This window comes from Nerophis lumbriciformis, linkage group LG03, assembly GCF_033978685.3.
Source record: "Nerophis lumbriciformis linkage group LG03, RoL_Nlum_v2.1, whole genome shotgun sequence".
NCBI classification, from domain to species: domain Eukaryota; kingdom Metazoa; phylum Chordata; class Actinopteri; order Syngnathiformes; family Syngnathidae; genus Nerophis; species Nerophis lumbriciformis.
In genome coordinates this window covers 67,384,692-67,405,320 of record NC_084550.2, presented here as the reverse complement: position 1 = coordinate 67,405,320, position 20,629 = coordinate 67,384,692, and the positions used below count along the sequence as shown (strand labels likewise).

Here is a 20,629-nt window from a genome sequence, read left to right as displayed (position 1 = left end):
CTATTTAGGTATGGTTAACCTGAGTGCTGAAATCGTGGAAAAATATATGTTCTTAGCGCGCCTGAAATGGGCTGTCTGCACTCTCAAAGTGCATGTTGTTGCCAAATGTATTTCATATGCTGTCAACCTAGTTCATAGTTGTTAGTTTCCTTTAATGCCAAACAAACACATACCAATCGTTGGTTAGAAGGCGATCGCCGAATTCGTCCTCGCTTTCTCCCGTGTCGCTGGCTGTCGTGTCGTTTTCGTCGGTTTCGCTTGCATACGGTTCAAACCGATATGGCTCAATAGCTTCAGTTTCTTCTTCAATTTCGTTTTCGCTACCTGCCTCCACACTACAACCATCCGTTTCAATACATGCGTAATCTGTTGAATCGCTTAAGTTGCTGAAATCCGAGACTGAATCCGAGCTAATGTCGCTATAGCTTGCTGTTCTATCCGCCATGTTTGTTTGTATTGGCATCACTGTGTGACGTCACAGGAAAATGGACGGGTGTATATAACGATGGTTAAAATCAGGCACTTTGAAGCTTTTTTTTAGGGATATTGCGTGATGGGTAAAATTTTGAAAAAAACTTTGAAAAATAAAATAAGCCACTGGGAACTGATTTTTAATGGTTTTAACCCTTCTGAAATTGTGATAATGTTCCCCTTTAATACATGTGATCGAAATCAGGATTGGTATTGGCCGATCTCACTCGTGGATTATCGGAATTGGCAGCATAAATCTATGACCAGAACATCACCGGATTTAACCTCCAAAAGCTCCTAATGCCAGCATCCACTGCAGTAGACATTTATATTTTGCATATCATGGCTACATTGGTATGAAATATGGAACTCAGACAAAAGAAATCCGCCCAATACAAATGTCCACTAACGAGGATGATTGTTTTTAAAATAAGAATAAAAGTCAAGGTAGAAGTCTGAGCCGCCTGGTCCTTACTTTTCTGGAAATTAGGCCACGCAAACATCCATCCGTTTTTACCGCTTGTCCCTTTCGGAGTCCCCTTATCCAAGGTCGGGTTGCGGGGGCACAACCTAAGCAGAGAAGCCCAGACTTCCCTCTCCCCATCCACTTCGTCCTAGGCCACCCGAGAGACAGTCTCTCTAATACGTCCTGGGTCCCCCAGGTGGCCTCCTACCGGTCGGACCTGCTCTAAACACCTCCCCAGGGGGGCATCCAGGGGGAATCCTGACCAGATGCTCAAACCACCTCAGCTGGCTCCTCTCTGTGTGGAGGAGCAACGGCTTTACTTTGAGCCCCTCCCGAATGACAGAGCTTCTCACCCTTGTACCCGTGACCTTGACCCAAAGCTCACGACCATAGGTGAGGAATGTTAACGTAGATCGACCCGTAAATTGAGAGCTTTGCCTTCCGGCTTAGCTCTGCCTTTACCGCAAAGGATCGATACAGTGTCCGCATCAATCCGCCTGTCGATCTTAAGACCCACTCTTCCATCACTCGTGAACATGATCCCCTCCTCAACCCTGGACTCGGACTTGGAGGTGCTGATTACTATTGCAACAACACATCATCAGTAGGGTAAAACTAACCACCTGTCTCACGACGGTCTAAACCCAGCTCACGTTCCCCATTAGTGGGTGAACAATCGTCAATTAGTACCCTCTAAGACAGTGATTCAAAAAAACTGCGGTATGTGTACCACTGGTGGTACATGGGCTTCATCTAGGTCGGGGGTTAGCAACCCGTGGCTCTTTAGTGCCACCCTAGTGGATCCTCGGAGCATTTTCAAAAAGGATTGAAATTGGAAAAAGATGGGGGAAAAATAGTTTTTTTGTTTTATTATGTTTTTTGTTTGAGGACAAACATGACACAAACCATCCCAATTGTTAGAAAGCCCACTGCTTAATATGTTTGTGTGTACGCTTCACTGATGAGCGTATTTGGTGAACATCGTTTTGTCCTACTAATTTCGGCAGTTCTTGAACTCACCATAGTGTGGACTGTGACGCAACAGTTTGTTTACATGTAAAATCTTCCACTCCTTTGTCTCATTTTGTCCACCAAACGTTTTATGCTGTGCGTGAATGCACAAAGGTGCGCTTCGTTGACGTTATTGACTTGTTGGAGTGCTAATCAGTGCATGACTGCAAGATAATCAATGCTAACATGCTATTTAGGCTATCTGTATGTACATATTGCATCATTATGCCTCGTTTGTAGGTATATTTGAGCTCATTTAATATTCTTTACTTTTATCCTCTTTGTATATAATTTAGTTTTGCATATCTCATGACACATTATCTGTATGTTATATTAGCTGCATTTCAGATAGTTGTTTGTGTGCCATGTTGTTCCAGACCACAGCAAACATTAACTATCTTGCCAAAGATTGAAATAAATCTATTAGAAGACAGCCTGTCGTTTCCTTTAACTTGGACACACACATCTATACCTTTGGCCATTAAAAGCCAGTCATTTCCAGGAGTTATAGCACCATTTGATTAGCTTTTGATTTACTAATGGTTTCTAATGTTGTAAAAATGTGTAGAATAAATATTAAATGTCCAAATTTCTTTCAACAAAGATTTGCTTCAGCCTGCGACACATAGTAATGTTGATAGTAGACTAATATAGCTAATTTAGACACTTACGTCATATGTTGCCTTCATTATAACACTTATATACAGCTTTTCATTTTTTGCAGCTCCAGACAGATTTGTTTTTTGTATTTTTGGTCCAATATGGCTCTTTCAACGTTATGGGTTGCCGACCCCTGATCTAGGTACACCAAAGAATCAATCAAACATTCAAACACAGTGTTACGGTTCAAATTGTGTGCAATGTTACAATGGCCAAAAACATTAAATATGCTTGTTAAATAAAACATCTTCCTTGTTTTTAATAAGTTCCTAGGCTACGCTACTGTATTTCAAAATTGGCCATTATCCTGCTCAGTGGCCTTGTGGTTAGAGTGTCCGCCCTGAGGTCGTGAGTTCAAAACCCGGCCGTGTCATACCAAAGACTATAAAAATGGGACTCATTGCCTCCCTGCTTGACACTCAGCATCAAGGGTTGGAATTGGGGGCTAAATCACCAAAAATGATTCCCGGGCGCGGCCACCGCTGCTGCTCACTGCTTTCCTCACCTCCCAGGGGGTGGAACAAGGGGATGGGTCAAATGCAGAGGTTGATTTCACCACACCTAGTGTGTGTGACTATCAATGGTACTTTGAGAGCCAATTGTGGTCTAAGGTCATACTTGGTGAAAAAAGCTTGAGAACATCCATCCATCCATTTCCTACTGCTTGTCCCTTTCGGGGTCGCGGGGGGTGCTGGAGCCTATCTCAGCTGCATTCGGGCGGAAGGCGGGGTACACCCTGGACAAGTCGCCACCTCATCGCAGGGCCAACACAGATAGACAGACAACATTCACACACTCGGCCAATTTAGTGTTGCCAATCTGCTCTAAAATCAATCAAATTGAGTCAAAATGTCATCCACATTGACAATAATAAACATAATAATGAAGGTCAATCTCGCCTGAGCATGAGCATAATAACAACACTGAGATCGGTAGGTTGTGAGTTCAAACCCCGGCCAGTCATACCAAAGACTATAAAACTGGGGCCCATTACCTACCTGCTAGGCACTCAGCATCAAGGATTGGAATTGGGGGTTAAATCACCAAAAATGATTACCGGGCGCTGCCACCGCTGCTGCTCACTGCTCCCCTCACCTCCCAGGGTTTGGAACAAGGGGATGGGTCAAATGCAAAAGTTAATTTCACCGCACCTAGTGGTACTTTGAGAGCCAATTGTTGTCTGAGGTCGTACTTGGGGGAAAAAAGTTTGACAACATCTGCTCTAAATGTCATCCACATTGACAATAATAAACATATTAATGAATGTCAATCTCGCCTGAGCGTGAGCATAATTATATCCATGTGCTCATAAGGGAGCTCAGATTGTGCAGAGGAACCTTGGGAGGTGGCTGGTGAGTGCATCATGTAACCAAATACTTTCGGAAATCATTTGTAAATATAAATACACGCAGCAAGATGCATGTTTCGCATCTATATTAAGACACGATGCGGGGAGATAGGGGCTGTCACAAACTATAATCCAATGGTTCTTAACCTGGGCTCGATGGAACCCTAGGGGTTCATGGAGTCGGCCTTAGGGGTTCGGCAGAGGTAAAGACACACCCGACTCATCGTGTAAATACAAACTTCTCCCTATCGGCGTATTACGGATACGGCAACAGCAGAAGTCAGACTGATATACTATCATCATAATACAGTCATCACACAAGATAATCACATTAAATTATTTACATTATTTATAATCCGGGGTGTGGAGGGGGGCGCCGGATGTAAGTGTCAAAAAGACAGCCAAAAGAGTTTGATATGAGAATAAATCTAAAGTTAAAATATAGGGTAGAAATGCACCCATTTGCAGGAAATGTAGTCTTGATTTTCAAAATTTTCTTTCAAGGCTTGCACGTCTACATTAAAACATTCTTCTTCATACTGCATTAATATATGCTACTTTTGAACTTTCATGCAGAGAAGGAAATCACAACTAAAAAAAATCACTAATTTTTTCATACGGTGTTGATGTGGAAATTTTTGCCTCAGCATTTTGATGGTGTGGGCGTGTGGCACCGAATGGAGATAAGCGTCTCGACAGACGTTACAATATTTGAACAATGATGACGAAAACTGTTTTCTCTGTCGTGTCCGTGTGTCGAAAATTGTTTTGCACTTATTTTTTTACTTGATTTTGTGCGTGGCATATAATTGCTATGCGCACAGGCGCGCATCTTAGAGGGAACGTTGGTCACACGGCTGCGCTAGCATCACAGCTAACGTTAGCCATGCTGCTACCTCTCTGCTCGGGGAGTACGTATACGTATGTGACGTATGACGTGACAATATGGGACGTGTGTAAGAAGGTGCGCTTGCTGTCTGTGAGAGGGAGACACAGACAAGAGTGAGAAGAGCCTGTCATGTAATGCCAGCAGCTAAAAGCAACTGCGTGAGAATCCACAGACCTGTGGATGTGTTGAAGGTGTGCTGGAAAATGCGGAACGGAAATTAGGGAGCAGCAGAAAAGTGGAATGTATTATTTAAATTGGTGCGTTGGAAAACACGGACCGGAGTTTTTTTTTTAACTGGATCTGGATCTGCATTTTCCCATGCCTTGCCGATACGCAATTTTTGGCAAATATCGGATCGGGACATCCCTACTTTAGAATATGTTCCCCTAGTGTCCAAATAACTCTAAATTAAGTCTTTGTTACTTAGAATATGTTCCCCATACTAAAGTGTTACCAAAAACATATAACTTTGTCTTGAAAATTGAAAAAAAAAAACATTTTATTTTTCACTAAAGAAGAGTTGGGTGAATGCGCATATGAACCTGGTGGGGTTCGGTACCTCCAACAAGGTTAAGAACCACTGCTATAATCGTTACAGGGCACATTTACAGTAATCGTTAAAGGGGAACATTATCACCAGACCTATGTAAGCGTCAATATATACCTTGATGTTGCAGAAAAAAGACCATATATTTTTTTAACCGATTTCCGAACTCTAAATGGGTGAATTTTGGCGAATTAAACGCCTTTCTATTATTGACGTCACATCGGGAAGCAATCCGCCATTTTTTCAAACACGTTACAAACACCGAATCAAATCAGCTCTGTTATTTTCCGTTTTTTCGACTGTTTTCCGTACCTTGGAGACATCATGCCTCGTCGGTGTGTTGTCGGAGGGTGTAACAACACGAACAGGGACGGATTCAAGTTGCACCAGTGGCCCAAAGATGCGAAAGTGGCAAGAAATTGGACGAAATGTGTTCAAAATACGAGGGTGTGGGGAAAGCCGACGAAAATGGTCAGTCGTTTGTTCCGCACACTTTACCAACGAAAGCTATGCTACGACAGAGATGGCAAGAATGTGTGGATATCCTGCGACACTCAAAGCAGATGCATTTCCAACGATAAAGTCAAAGAAATCTGCCGCCAGACCCCCATTGAATCTGCCGGAGTGTGTGAGCAATTCAGGGACAAAGGACCTCGGTAGCACGGCAAGCAATGGCGGCAGTTTGTTCCCGAAGAAGAGCGAGCTAAACACCCTGGATGTCTTGGCTCACACCGCTTCTACCGTCCCTTATGCCACGAAGATGATCAAGAGAAGAATATCGACCCTAGCTTCCCTGGCCTGCTGACATCAACTCCAAAACTGGACAGATCAGCTTTCAGGAAAAGAGAGAGAATGAGGGTATGTCTACAGAATATATTAATTGATGAAAACTTTATTCATTACTCGCGGTTTTACGTAAATTATTATACATAAACTGTGTTTACCAATAATTTAGCTTAAAAACATTACAACACTGAAAAACAAACACATACCAATCGTTGGTTAGCAGGCGATCGCCGAATTTGTCCTCGCTTTCTCCCGTGTCGCTGGCTGTCGTGTCGTTTTCGTCGGTTTCGCTTGCATACGGTTCAAACCGAAATGGCTCAATAGCTTAAGTTTCATCTTCAATTTCGCTTAAGCCGCTGAAATCCGAGTCTGAATCCGAGCTAATGTCGCTCCCTTGCGGTTCAATCCGCCATGTTTGTTTGTATTGGCATCACTATGTGACGTCACAGGAAAATGGACGGGTGTATATAACGATGGTTAAAATCAGGCACTTTGAAGCTTTTTTTAGGGATATTGCGTGATGGGTAAAATTTTTGAAAAAAACTTCAAAAAATAAAATAAGCCACTGGGAACTGATTTTTAATGGTTTTAACCCTTCTGAAATTGTGATAATGTTCCCCTTTAAGTCTTTGTTACTTAGAATATGTTCCCCTAGTGTCCAAATAACTCTAAATGTAGTCTTTGTTACTTAGAATATGTTCCCCTAGTGCAGGGGTCGGCAACCCGCGGCTCTAGAGCCGCATGCGGCTCTTTAGCGCCGCCCTAGTGGCTCCCTGTAGCTTTTCCAAAGATGTATAAAAAATGGAAAAAGATGAGGGGAAATAATTTATTTTTTGTTTTAATATGGTTTCTGTTGGAGGCCAAACATGACACAAACCTCCCTAATTGTTATAAATCCCACTGTTTATATTAAACATGCTTCACTAATTCGAGTATTTGGCGAGCGCCGTTTTGTCCTACTAATATTGGCGGTCCTTGAACTCACCGTAGTTTGTTTACATGTATAACTTTCTCCGACTTTCTAGGACGTGTTTTATGCCACTTCTTTTTCTGTCTCATTTTGTCCGCCAAACTTTTAACGTTGTGCATGAATGCACAAAGGTGAGTTTTGTTGATGTTATTGACTTGTGTGGAGTGCTAATCGGGCATATTTGGTCACTGCATGACTGCAAGCTAATCGATGCTAACATGCTATTTAGGCTAGCTATATGTACATATTGCATCATAATGCCTCATTTGTAGCTATATTTGAGCTCATTTAGTTTCCTTTAAGTCCTCTTAATTCAATTTATATCTCATGACACACTATCTGTATGTAATATGGCTTTTAATTTTTTTGCGGCTCCAGACAGATTTGTTTTTTTGGTCCAATATGGCTCTTTCAACATTTTGGGTTGCCGACCCCTGCCCTAGTGTCCAAATAACTAAATTAAGTCTTTGTTACTTAGAATATGTTCGCCTAGTGTCCAAATAACTCTAAATTAAGTCTTTGTTACTTAGAATATGTTCCCCATACTAAAGTGTTACCAAAAACATATAACTTTGTCTTGAAAATCCATCCATCCATCTTCTTCCGCTTATCCGAGGTCGGGTCGCGGGGCAGCAGCCTAAGCAGGGAAGCCCAGACTTCCCTCTCCCCAGCCACTTCGTCCAGCTCCTCCCGGGGGATCCCGAGGCGTTCCCAGGCCAGCCGGGAGACATAGTCTTCCCAACGTGTCCTGGGTCTTCCCCGTGGCCTCCTACCGGTCGGACGTGCCCTAAACACCTCCCTAGGGAGGCGTTCGGGTGGCATCCTGACCAGATGCCCGAACCACCTCATCTGGCTCCTCTCGATGTGGAGGAGCAGCGGCTTTACTTTGAGCTCCCCCCGGATGACAGAGCTTCTCACCCTATCTCTAAGGGAGAGCCCCGCCACCCGGCGGAGGAAACTCATTTCGGCCGCTTGTACCCGTGATCTTGTCCTTTCGGTCATAACCCAAAGCTCATGACCATAGGTGAGGATGGGAACGTAAATCGACCGGTAAATCGAGAGCTTTGCCTTCCGGCTCAGCTCCTTCTTCACCACAACAGATCGATACAGCGTCCACATTACTGAAGACGCCGCACCGATCCGCCTGTCGATCTCACGATCCACTCTTCACTCACTCGCCTTGAAAATTGAAAAAAAACAAAAACATTTTATTTTTCACTAAAGAAGGGTTGGGTGAATGCGCATATGAACCTGGTGGGGTTCGGTACCTCCAACAAGGTTAAGAACCACTGCTATAATCATTACAGGGCACATTTACAGTAATCATTAAAGTACATATGCTCTGCTATAGATGAGCCAATCATTCACTAATCCGATCAGCGTCGACAAAAGCGTATATGATACCATCAGGGGGGTATCGATGTGCCGTTTTTGTGTGTGCAGACAATGCAGTCTGCAGAAAAAGCAGACGTTCCCTTGTCTGAATAACAACTAGGGCGATTGCAACATGCATACGTATCGATATTCGGTATCACTGTAGGCTATCACACGATGCTGTTGTCAATGTCAGCAAACTGGATGCTGTGGGTGGTTTATGTTGCACAAACTTAACTAGCTTCGTGGGTGAAGTTAAATGCATGTTTTGTTTGTTTGTGCAGCGGTCATAACAGGCGCTAACATGATGATTTAAAAGCAATAACAAAGCGGTGTTGTCTTTACCCTCTGGATCTTTTCATCATGGCCCCGGTGACAAAACTACTCTTGTAGCTCGGCAGCACCGTCCAGTAATGGTTTTGGTCAGACATGGTGATCGATTAAGGCCGTCTACATGTCAAAGAGTCCCCTCGGTGTATCTTCGCTGGAGCCAGTTAGCTTAGCTTAGCTTAACTTAGCTTAACCCGCAGCTTCCAAGGAGGAAAAAAGTCCATTCAGCTCGGGTAAAAAAACAGACCCCAGACCCCACGGCTCGCCATTTCGACGACAACGAGCGGTTTTCCACGGCCATGTCCGTCCCCTCCGCTACGCCCTGTCACGGGTTACGTTCCCGTAAAAAAAAAAGTCTGTCTTCTTCAGTGCGAGACATTGTCGACTGATAAGATGCGACCCCCCCAAAAAAAAAAAATAAGAGTGATAAAAACTTTCCAGTCAGCCACAGGCTCGGCGGCGACACGGCGCATGCGCAGTGCTCTGCGACTGAAGGGAGGAGGCAATGGTGTTGCGTTCAAGTGCCGCCGGCGCATGCGCGTTGCTTTGCGACGGAAGGGAGGAGGCAATGGTGTTGCGTTCAAGTGCCGCCGGCGCATGCGCGTTGCTTTGCGACTGAAGGGAGGAGGAAATGGTGTTGCGTTCAAGTGCTGCCATATAAAATACGGAAAGTAACCAAAAAACTAGGTCATAATGATGATATTAAATACGTGTATGCTTTGCTTCTTATATATTAGGTATATTTTTTATGAGTATTATTCTTTAACATAGAATAGAATAGAAAGTACTTTATTGATCTCTGGGGGAAATTCAGCACCACAGTTCGCTCACAATAGACAATAATCACTTAGGTATTCTTTACATGTGAATAATATAAATACAGTCTATTATACAGCATTATTCACATGTGAATAATATAAATACAGTCTATTATACAGCATTATTCACATGTGAATAACATAAATACAGTCTATTATACAGCATTATTCACATGTGAATAACATAAATACAGTCTATTATACAGCATTATTCACATGTGAATAACAAATACAGTCTATTATACAGCATTACTCACATGTGAATAACATAAATACAGTCTATTATACAGCATTACTCACGTGCATAATATAAATACAGTCTATTATACAGCATTATTCACATGTGAATAACATAAATACAGTCTATTATACAGCATTATTCACATGTGAATAACATAAATACAGTCTATTATACAGCATTACTCACATGTAAATAACATAAATACAGTCAATTATACAGCATTATTCACATGTGCATAATATAAATACAGTCTATTATACAGCATTATTCACATGTGAAAAATATAAATACCGTCTATTATACAGCATTATTCACATGTGAATAATATAAATACAGTCTATTATACAGCATTATTCACATGTGCATAATATAAATACAGTCTATTATACAGCATTATTCACATGTGAATAACATAAATACAGTCAATTATACAGCATTACTCACATGTGAATAACACAAATACAGTCAATTATACAGCATTACTCACATGTGCATAATATAAATACAGTCTATTATACAGCATTATTCACATGTGAATAATATAAATAGAGTCTATTATACAGCATTATTCACATGTGCATAATATAAATACAGTCTATTATACAGCATTATTCACATGTGAATAATATAAATACAGTCTATTATACAGCATTATTCACATGTGAATAATATAAATACAGTCTATTATACAGCATTATTCACATGTGAATAATATAAATACAGTCTATTATACAGCATTATTCACATGTGAATAACAAATACAGTCTATTATACAGCATTATTCACATGTGAATAATGCTGTATAATAGACTGTATTTATATTATATTATACATTTATACAGTCAAAAGGAACATGCGGGGGAGCTAAAGTATAATCTGGGCTGGGCATACTGTAGTTGTCAGTTTATGGCTTTACGAGTATTCCTGAATGTTACATTTGTCTCCAAGGGACAGGGGTGTCAAACGGGTTTTCATTGAGGCCCACATCGCAATTATGGCTGCCCTCAGAGGGACGCTTGTTACAGCGGATACTATCTGAATTTGCCTCCGCATTTGACTATTATATATATATATATATATTTTTTTTTTTTTTTTTTTACGTACACTGTAAAAAAAAAATCTGTACATTTTACAGCAATTCAGTCACCGGAATTTTACTGTAAAGGTTACAGTGTTTTTTTGTTGTTGTTTTTTTTTACACATTACTGTAAATGGAAAAACAGCATCACTTTTTTAATTCTGGCAACTGAGCTGCCTGGTTTTTATTGTGAAAAAAATGTGCAATAAATTTTCCATTTACAGCAATACACTTTTAAAAACGACAACCAGAGATTTTACGGTAAAAAACTGGCAGCTCAGTGGACAAAAACTTTACCGTGAAAAAACAGGGGCAGAGTTTTTTCAATTAATACTGTAAAAACCACTGTGCATTTTAACGTAAAATCTATTGTCATTTTTATGGTGTAAATTGGATTGATAACTGGCTTTGAAATCATAATCAAGCAGATATTTAAGTATTTAATTTTATTATGACAAAAAAACATTTTCTTAAAGTATGATCATATTTGTTGCAATACTGCATAATATTAAAGTTCAAAAGGTATGCAATTACATGCCGTACATTTATATTTTTTCTGGTAAAATGGAACGAACGAATACAATTAGTAAGAAAAGATAATGTACTTTATTGACGCAAATTATTTCCAGGCGTTCACGGGCACTATAAAATAACGTGGCTGGCCAGAACTGGCCCCTGGGCATTGAGTTTGAAACCTGTGCTGTACTTGATGACCTTAAATAGGACTCATGCAGGATGAATTGTTTTAAAACAAAACTAAACAAAAAAAACAATTAGCAGAGTAAGCTATTGAGTATTTTACTTAGCTAGTATTTTATTCAATTGCGTTGTCTTATTTTTTATTTTATTATTTTTTAATGAATTAATCTATCGTTATTTATTTTGAAATAAAAATACAGATTTCTTTTCACTATGGTGACATACAGCAGTGTTTTTTAAAAGTGATGCACCAGAGAGCAGCTTGGGAAAAATAACAAAACATATTCTTTCAGCTCTGCTAAGCTAACTTCAGCTAAGCCAAATGTGCAGTCAGACCAAAGAGCTAAAACGGGGCCCTTTCAATTATTAGCACTAAATTAGTGTTTAATTGTAATCATATTCAGTAAGTATATATAACCTTGTCAAATGATATAAAACCCATGTGTTAATCAAACAGATGAGTATTTATTTAACACATAACCTGTAGGTTATGTACTAACTCCATTAGAAGGAACTCATATATATATTATATACATATATATTATATGTAAAGATTACATATATATTATATTTTATATTTCTACTATTGTCAGAAAAATTGTATGGAAATTATCAAAACACTTTCCGTTCTCTGAGTTCCCAGTGAACAGATGAAAGCTGTCTTTGTTGCACCAAGCCAAAGGCTTGGAAAATTCCATTGTGTACTATGGGAGGAGACGGGAGAGGGGTTATCTATTGTCATCCAAGACCTGCCCAAGCTCGATCCAGGACCAGTCCAAGCCAGAGGCATCTTTTTCTTTTGTGTTAATGTGACCGAAAACAATGGCTGTTTAGAAACAGCTGTTGTGTAAACAGGGAATATTCAAATAAAAGAGGAGACGTAAACCTTTTTTCGTCAGAACGTGGTGGAAACTGTTCAAGAGTACAGACCAAACGTTTCTCCTCAAATTGAGCCAAATTAAATTCTGTCTCTGTTTGATTCTTTGCTTCTTGTCCTGTTTAATAGATGTCATCAGTGTTTGAACCTGACAACTATGGTACATTTTTAGTCTACTTTATACATGCATTATCCTTTCCATCCTTACCCTTTCCATCCTTTGTAACTGAGCTACTGTGTGGAACAATTTCCCATTGTTCCCTTGTCGATCAATAAAGTTTGTCTCAGTCTAACTCAAATAACTGACAAAAAACATGTTCGCTGTCATGATTTGGTCTTGGGTGTTAGCTTTTCCGGGATGCAACGGAAAGTTGGCTCGGGCGAGACGGGAATGTAAGTACATTTTTATTTAAAGACTATAACTACAAAAAAAAGAAGTAAACAAAAGGCGCGCACAGTGGCGGAGAAACAACTTGGCTATGAAAACAAATACTTGCACATAGGCAAAAACTATGAACAACAAAAAACACTAACTGTGGCAATAATAAACAAAACTTACTTGGCATGGACAAAAATGAGCAGCGTGAACGATGGACATGAAAAAAGAGTCAGAAATGTGCGGAGCATAAATGTGGGGATGTCGTCAGAACGACAAACTGAAAACAATGAACTTAAATACTATAGACATGATTAGTGAAAGCAGGTGCGTGACTCAAAACTTGAAACAGGTGCGTGACGTGACAGGTGAAAACTAATGGTTGCTATGGTGACAAACAAGAGTGCATAATGAGTCCAAACGTGGAACAGGTGAAACTAATGGGTAACCATGGAAACAAGACAAGGGAGTGAAAAGCCAGAAACTAAAGAGTCCAATAAATAAACAAAACATGACTAAAACAAAACATGACATTCGCATACAATTACGTTGCGCTAAAATAAATAAACTAAGTTCATAATGAATATGTTTCTTTACTAAACAGTCAATAAAATGTAAGTGCTTCCGCCCTTTAGTCATCATGTTTGCGCTTAAGAAACTTCTCTAGGACTTTTGCCACATACTTCTTCTGTTTGTTTGAGATTGGCATTACTGCCACAAGTGGTGAAAAAGCGTATTACAACTGAGTAGAGTTGTAATACACTGAGAAACACACATCTTTTTTGCAGCACTCCCGCGGCCCGACCACGGCCCTATGGTTAAGAATCACTGAACTAGTTTAGTTGGAATTGGATTACAAAATACGTGTGTGACAATAGATTTTATTCATGCGTTACCAAGAGACTTTATGTTCCATTGACTCAATTCCTATTTGCGCCTTCTAAAATAAGCAGGTCAGAATATTGACATGACTGATACTGTAAATCATTGCAGTATTTGGAATAAGAAGGTAAAATTGCACATCCCACAGGTGAACAGGCTCATTGGGAACAGGTGGGTGCTTCCATGAAATGCTCAGTCATTCACAAACAAGGATGGGGCGAGGGTCACCACTTTGTGGACAAATGCGTGAGCAAATTGTTGAACAGTTTAAGAACAACATTTCTCAACCAGCTATTGCAAGGAATTTAGGGATTTCATCATCTACGGTCCGTAATATCATCAAAAGGTTCAGAGAATCTGGAGAAATCACTGATATTACGGACCTTCGATCCCTCAGGCGGTACTGCATCAAAAAGTGACATCAGTGTGTAAAGGATATCACCACATGGGCTCAGGAACACTTCAAAAACCCACTGTCAGTAACTACAGTTTGTCGGTACAAGTTAAAACTCTACTATGCAAAGCCAAAGCCATTTATCAACAACACCCAGAAACGCCGCCGGCTTCGCTGGGCCCGACCTCATCTAAGAAGGACTGATGCAAAGTGGAAAAGTGTTCTGTGGTCTGACGAGTCCACATTTCAAATTGTTTTTGGAAACTGTGGCTGTCGTGTCCTCCGGACCAAAGAGGAAAAGAACCATCCGGATTGCTATAGGCGCAAAATTCAAAAGTCAGCATCTGTGATGGTATGGTGGTGTATTAGTGCCCAAGGTATGGGTAACTTACACATCTGTGAAGGCACCATTAATGCTGAAAGGTACATACAGGTTTTGGAGCAACATATGTTGCCATCCAAGCAACGTTACCATGGACGCCCCTGCTTATTTCAGCAAGACAATGCCAAGCCACGTGCTACATCAACGTGGCTTCATAGTAAAAGAGTGTGGGTACTAGACTGGCCTGCCTGTAGTCCAGACCTGTCTCCCATTGAAAATGTGTGGCGCATTATGAAGCCTAAAATACCACAACGGAGACCCCCGGACTGTTGAACAACTTAAGCTGTACATCAAGCAAGAATGGGAAAGAATTCCACCTGAGAAGCTTAAAAAATGTGTCTCCTCAGTTCCCAAATGTTTACAGAGTGTTGTTAAAAGGAAAGGCCATGTAACACAGTGGTGAACATGCCCTTTCCCAACTACTTTGGCACGTGTTGCAGCCATGAAATTCGAAGTTAATTTTTTTTTTGCAAATAATAATAAAGTTTATGAGTTTGAACATCAAATATCTTGTCTTTGTAGTGCATTCAATTGAATATGGGTTGAAAAGGATTTGCAAATCATTGTATTCCGTTTATATTTACATCTAACACAATATCCCAACTCATATGGAAACGGGGTTTGTATATATATCTGTATCATGAATCAATTTAAGTGGACCCCGACTTAAACAAGTTGAAAAACTTACTGGGGTGTTACCATTTAGTGGTCAATTGTACGGAATATGTACTGTACTGTGCAATCTACTAATACAAGTTTCAATCAATCAATCAATCAAATCAAAATTCATGCGTTACCAAGAGACTTTATATTCCATTGACTCAATTCCTATTTGCGCCTTCTAAAATAAGCAGGTCAGAATATTGACATGACTGATACTGTAAATTATTGCAGCATTCGGAATAAGAAGGTCAAATTGCACCAACACTCAATAATAAACCCATTTCCCGCGGTTAATAGCTTGTGAATATGTCACATTACAATATATAAACCACGGTACTGCCAATGGTCCCGTTCAGTTGTTTTTGTCCGTGGCGTAAAGCAGAAATGTGCAGGTGAGCACATCCCTCATTGTGTTTACTTCTATAAAACTGTCCTCCGTTTACAGACCTGTTGCCTTCAATGACCTCTGAGTCACGCGGTGAAAATAACCCTAACCCTTTAAAACAGTGCGAGTGTTCCGAAACAGGTTCAAGTTTTTCATAAGCTCCATGCTCTTATCATGAGCCCACATGACATCTTGGACCTTGTTCTTTATTTTCCTGCCTTCAACCCGTGTTCCTTGTCCCTCCAGTACGCATGTTCCTCATTGTCCATCAGTTGTACAAAACCCAAAACCAGTGAAGTTGTCACGTTGTGTAAATGGTCAATAAAAACAGAATACAATGATTTTCAAATCCTTTTCGACTTATATTCAATTGAATAGACTGCAAAGACAAAATACTTAATGTTCCAACTAGAAAACTGTTATTATTTGCAAATAATAGCTTATTTGGAATTTGCTGCCTGCAACATGTTTCAAAAAAGCTGGCACAAGCGGCAAAAAAGACTGAGAAAGTTGAGGAATGCTCATCAAACACTTGTTTGGAACATCCCACAGGTGAACAGGCTCATTGGGAACAGGTGGGTGCCATGATTGGGTGTAAAAGCGGCTTCCATGAAATGCTCAGTCATTCACAAACAAGGATGGGGCGAGGGTCACCACTTTGTCAACAAATGCGTGAGCAAATTGTTTAAGAACAACATTTCTCAACCAGCTATTGCAAGGAATTTAGGGATTTCACCATCGACGGTCCGTAATATCATCAAAAGGTTCAGAGAATCTGCAGAAATCCCTGATATTACAGATCTTCGATCAAAAAGTGACATCAGTGTGTAAAGGATATCACCACATGGGCTCAGGAACACTTCATAAAACCACTGTCAGTAACTACAGTTTGTCGCTACATCTGTAAGTGCAAGTTAAAACTCTACTATGCAAAGCCAGAACCATTTATCAACAACACCCAGAAACGCCGCCGGCTTTGCTGGGCCCGACCTCATCTAAGATGGACTGATGCAAAGTGGAAAAATGTTCTGTGGTCTGACGAGTCCACATTTCAAATTGTTTTTGGAAACTGTGGATGTCGTGTCCTCCGGAAGAAAGAGGAAAATAACTATCCGGATTGTTATAGGCGCAAAATTCAAAAGTCAGCATGTGTGATGATATGGGGGTGTATTAGTGCCCAAGGCATGGGTAACTTAAACATCTGTGAAGGCACCATTAATGCTGAAAGGTACATATAGGTTTTGGAGCAACATATGTTGCCATCCAAGCAACGTTACCATGGACGCCCCTGCTTATTTCAGCAAGACAATGCCAAGCCACGTGTTACAACAGCGTGGCTTCATAGTAAAAGAGTGCGGGTACTAGACTGGCCTGCCTGTAGTCCAGACCTGTCTCTTATTGAAAATGTGTGGCGCATTATGAAGCCTAAAATATCACAACGAAGACTGTTGAACAACTTAAGCTGTACATCAAGCAAGAATGGGAAATAATTCCACCTGAGAAGCTTCAAAAATGTGTCTCCTCAGTTCCCAAACGTTTACTGAGTGTTGTTAAAAGGAAAGGCCATGTAACACAGTGGTAAAAATGCCCCTGTGACAACTTTTTTTGCAATGTGTTGCTGCCATTAAATTCTAAGTTAATGATAATTTGCAAAAAAAAATAATGTTTTGCAAATAATTGTATTCTGTTTTTATTTACGAAATGCCAACTTCCCTGGTTTTGTAAATTGCTAAATGACAAGGCGCTTCATATGAAATTTTACCCAAACGTATTCCTGCGTTCTCCGTCACTGATTAGAATATGAACAGAAAGTTCTCTCCACACACACTTCAAAGCAGAAGGTTGTGAGTTCAAATCCATGTCAGAGTTGAAGTAAAGTTATGCTTTAATGACGGTGAAATTGTTGTGGATCGGTGGAGGGAATACTTCGAAGACCTCCTCAATCCCACCAACACGTCTTCCTATGAGGAAGCAGTGCCTGGGGAATCTGTGGTGGGCTCTCCTATTTCTGGGGCTGAGGTTGCTGAGGTAGTTAAAAAGCTCCTCGGTGGAAAGGCCCCGGGGGTGGATGAGATCCGCCCGGAGTTCCTTAAGGCTCTGGATGCTGTGGGGCTGTCTTGGTTGACAAGACTCTGCAGCATCGCGTGGACATCGGGGGCGGTACCTCTGGCTAGGTTAGGTTGTGGTTCCTCTCTTTAAGAAGGGGAACCGGAGGGTGTGTTCTAACTATCGTGGGATCACACTCCTCAGCCTTCCCGGTAAGGTCTATTCAGGTGTACTGGAGAGGAGGCTACGCCGGATAGTCGGACCTCGGATTCATAGGAACAGTGTGGTTTTCGTCCTGGTCGTGGAACTGTGGACCAGCTCTATACTCTCGGCAGGGTCCTTGAGGGTGCATGGGAGTTTGCCCAACCAGTCTACATTGTGTTTTGTGGACTTGGAGAAGGCATTCGACCGTGTCCCTCGGGAAGTCCTGTGGGGAGTGCTCAGAGAGTATGGGGTATCGGATTGTGGCGGTCCGCTCCCTGTATGATCAGTGCCAGAGCTTGGTCCGCATTGCCGGTAGTAAGTCGGACACGTTTCCAGTGAGGGTTGGACTCCGCCAAGGCTGCCCTTTGTCACCGATTCTGTTCATAACTTTTATGGACAGAATTTCTAGGCGCAGTCAAGGCGTTGAGGGGATCCGGTTTGGTGGCTGCAGGATTAGGTCTCTGCTTTTTGCAGATGATGTGGTCCTGATGGCTTCATCTGGCCAGGATCTTCAGCTCTCACTGGATCGGTTCGCAGCAGAGTGTGAAGCGACTGGGATGAGAATCAGCACCTCCAAGTCCGAGTCCATGGTTCTCGCCCGGAAAAGGGTGGAGTGCCATCTCCGGGTTGGGGAGGAGATCTTACCCCAAGTGGAGGAGTTCAAGTACCTCGGAGTCTTGTTCATGAGTGAGGGAAGAGTGGATCGTGAGATCGGCAGGCGGATTGGTGCGGCGTATTCAGTAATGCGGACGCTGTATCGATCCGTTGTGGTGAAGAAGGAGCTGAGCCGGAAGGCAAAGCTCTCAATTTACCGGTCGATCTACGTTCCCATCCTCACCTATGGTCATGAGCTTTGGGTTATGACCGAAAGGACAAGATCACGGGTACAAGCGGCCGAAATGAGTTTCCTCCGCCAGGTGGTGGGGCTCTCCCTTAGAGATAGGGTGAGAAGCTCTGCCATCCGGGAGGAGCTCAAAGTAAAGCCGCTGCTCCTCCACATCGAGAGGAGCCAGATGAGGTGGTTCGGGCAGCTGATCAGGATGCCACCCGAACGCCTCCCTAGGGAGGTGTTTAGGACACGTCCGACCGGTAGGAGGCCGCAGGGAAGACCCAGGACACGTTGGGAAGACTATGTCTCCCGGCTGGCCTGGGAACGCCTCGGGGTCCCACAGGAAGAGCTGGACGAAGTGGCTGGGGAGAGGGAAGTCTGGGCTTCCCTCCTTAGGCTGCTGCCCCCGCGACCCGACCTCGGATAAGCGGAAGAAGATGGATGGATGGATGGATGGATGGAAATTGTTTGATAGCATAGTAATTAAAAAAGTGGATTGTTCATTGTATTGCCCAAGGTGATATTTTCTGTATGGTGCTAGGACACCCAGGATTTCGGCCTTTCAAAGCTCCTCTTTGACCACCATTTTTAGGCCTGGGTATTTGTCAAATCCTGGTTACCCTTGACAGCCCTAGTATACACAAATACAACTGTGTAGGTCAGAACAATGAACTACTAACACGAGTATTCAAAATGTGCCCAACCAACCGTTGCTTGAAGTTGACATAAAACCAGTCGGAGCGGTGAGACCGCTTTGACGGCAGCCGACCAACAAGAAGTCGGCCCCGCTCCCAGGAGGCAACGTATACAGCCATGAAAGGCGGCTATGGAAATCCGCAGATAAGCGGAGAGATGACATGATCTGTGTGGAGGGGGATGGAGAGGGTGTCACTTACACATTTCCCCGACGTGGAAGACTCAGCTCTTTCTGGAATAAAGACATTGAGAGAACAAATTAGGGATACAGAAGAGAAACACTGGTTTAGTGTGTCAACCGTAGCTTGCAATTAGGTGCACTCCAATTGAAAGAAAATCTTCAGGATGTGAGTGAGGTATGTACTTCAAAAGGTTTTACTAAAACTGTGGCATGTACATACATACCAGTGACGTGCGGTGAGGTTGATAGCTGGTGAGGCACTGACTTCATCACAGTCAGATTTACAAACATATGAACCCTAAAGAGTATCTTATTCACCATTTGATTGGCAGCAGTTAACGGGTTATGTTTAAAAGCTCATACCAGCATTCTTCCCTGCTTGGCACTCAGCATCAAGGGTTGGAATTGGGGGTTAAATCACCAAAAATGATTCCCGGGCGCGGCGCCGCTGCTGCCCACTGCTCCCCACTGCTCCCCTCACATCCCAGGGGGTGATCAAGGGATGAGTCAAATGCAGAGGACAAATTTCACCACACCTCATGTGTGTGACAATCATTGGTACTTTAACTTTACACATACAAACTGTAGCACACAAAAAAGCACATTTAATAAAAAAACTTTATTTCCTTTATGTAATATATTGGGTTGGAGGCAATAACCAGGAGAGGTGATGAAGTACGTCTCTTTACTGTAGACTTCAGAACAGACTCAACACACTTGACGTCAGGTGCGCAACACCACGTAAATCGTTGGCCAACCAAAAAGTAACCACAGTACGCTATAGCCAACATTCACCAAGAGATGGCAACAGACAAACATAGATCACTCTATTACATTCCTCCCCTTTTAGAAATGTAGAAGTAAGTTACTCAAAAGAAATAAACAACCCAACCAAAAAATGCAGCAGCTTAATAAGAAGCCAAAAAGTGCAAAAACAATAATGTTCGTGTTGGAGGAGTTGTGAATGAATGAAATATAGGTGTACCTAATGTTGTGTCCCTGCAGTCGTTCACGGCTCCTCCGGCG

General features: G+C 41.9%; 1 protein-coding gene across 4 annotated transcripts in view; it reads right to left on the bottom strand.

The window, feature by feature from the left end:
- mast3a (microtubule associated serine/threonine kinase 3a) overlaps nucleotides 1-20,629 on the bottom strand; it is a 168,298-nt gene that overhangs the window by 126,452 nt on the left and 21,217 nt on the right. For 3 of the 4 annotated variants that reach the window (XM_061941594.1, XM_061941573.2, XM_061941586.2), the window contains exon 1: nucleotides 8,868-9,289. In XM_061941594.1, coding sequence (XP_061797578.1) covers nucleotides 8,868-8,953 — 86 coding nt within the window. In that variant the 5' untranslated portion in view covers nucleotides 8,954-9,289. Of the gene's footprint in view, nucleotides 1-8,867; nucleotides 9,290-19,622; nucleotides 19,655-20,629 lie in introns of those variants that run through there. The other variant, XM_061941580.2, reaches the window with a different exon arrangement.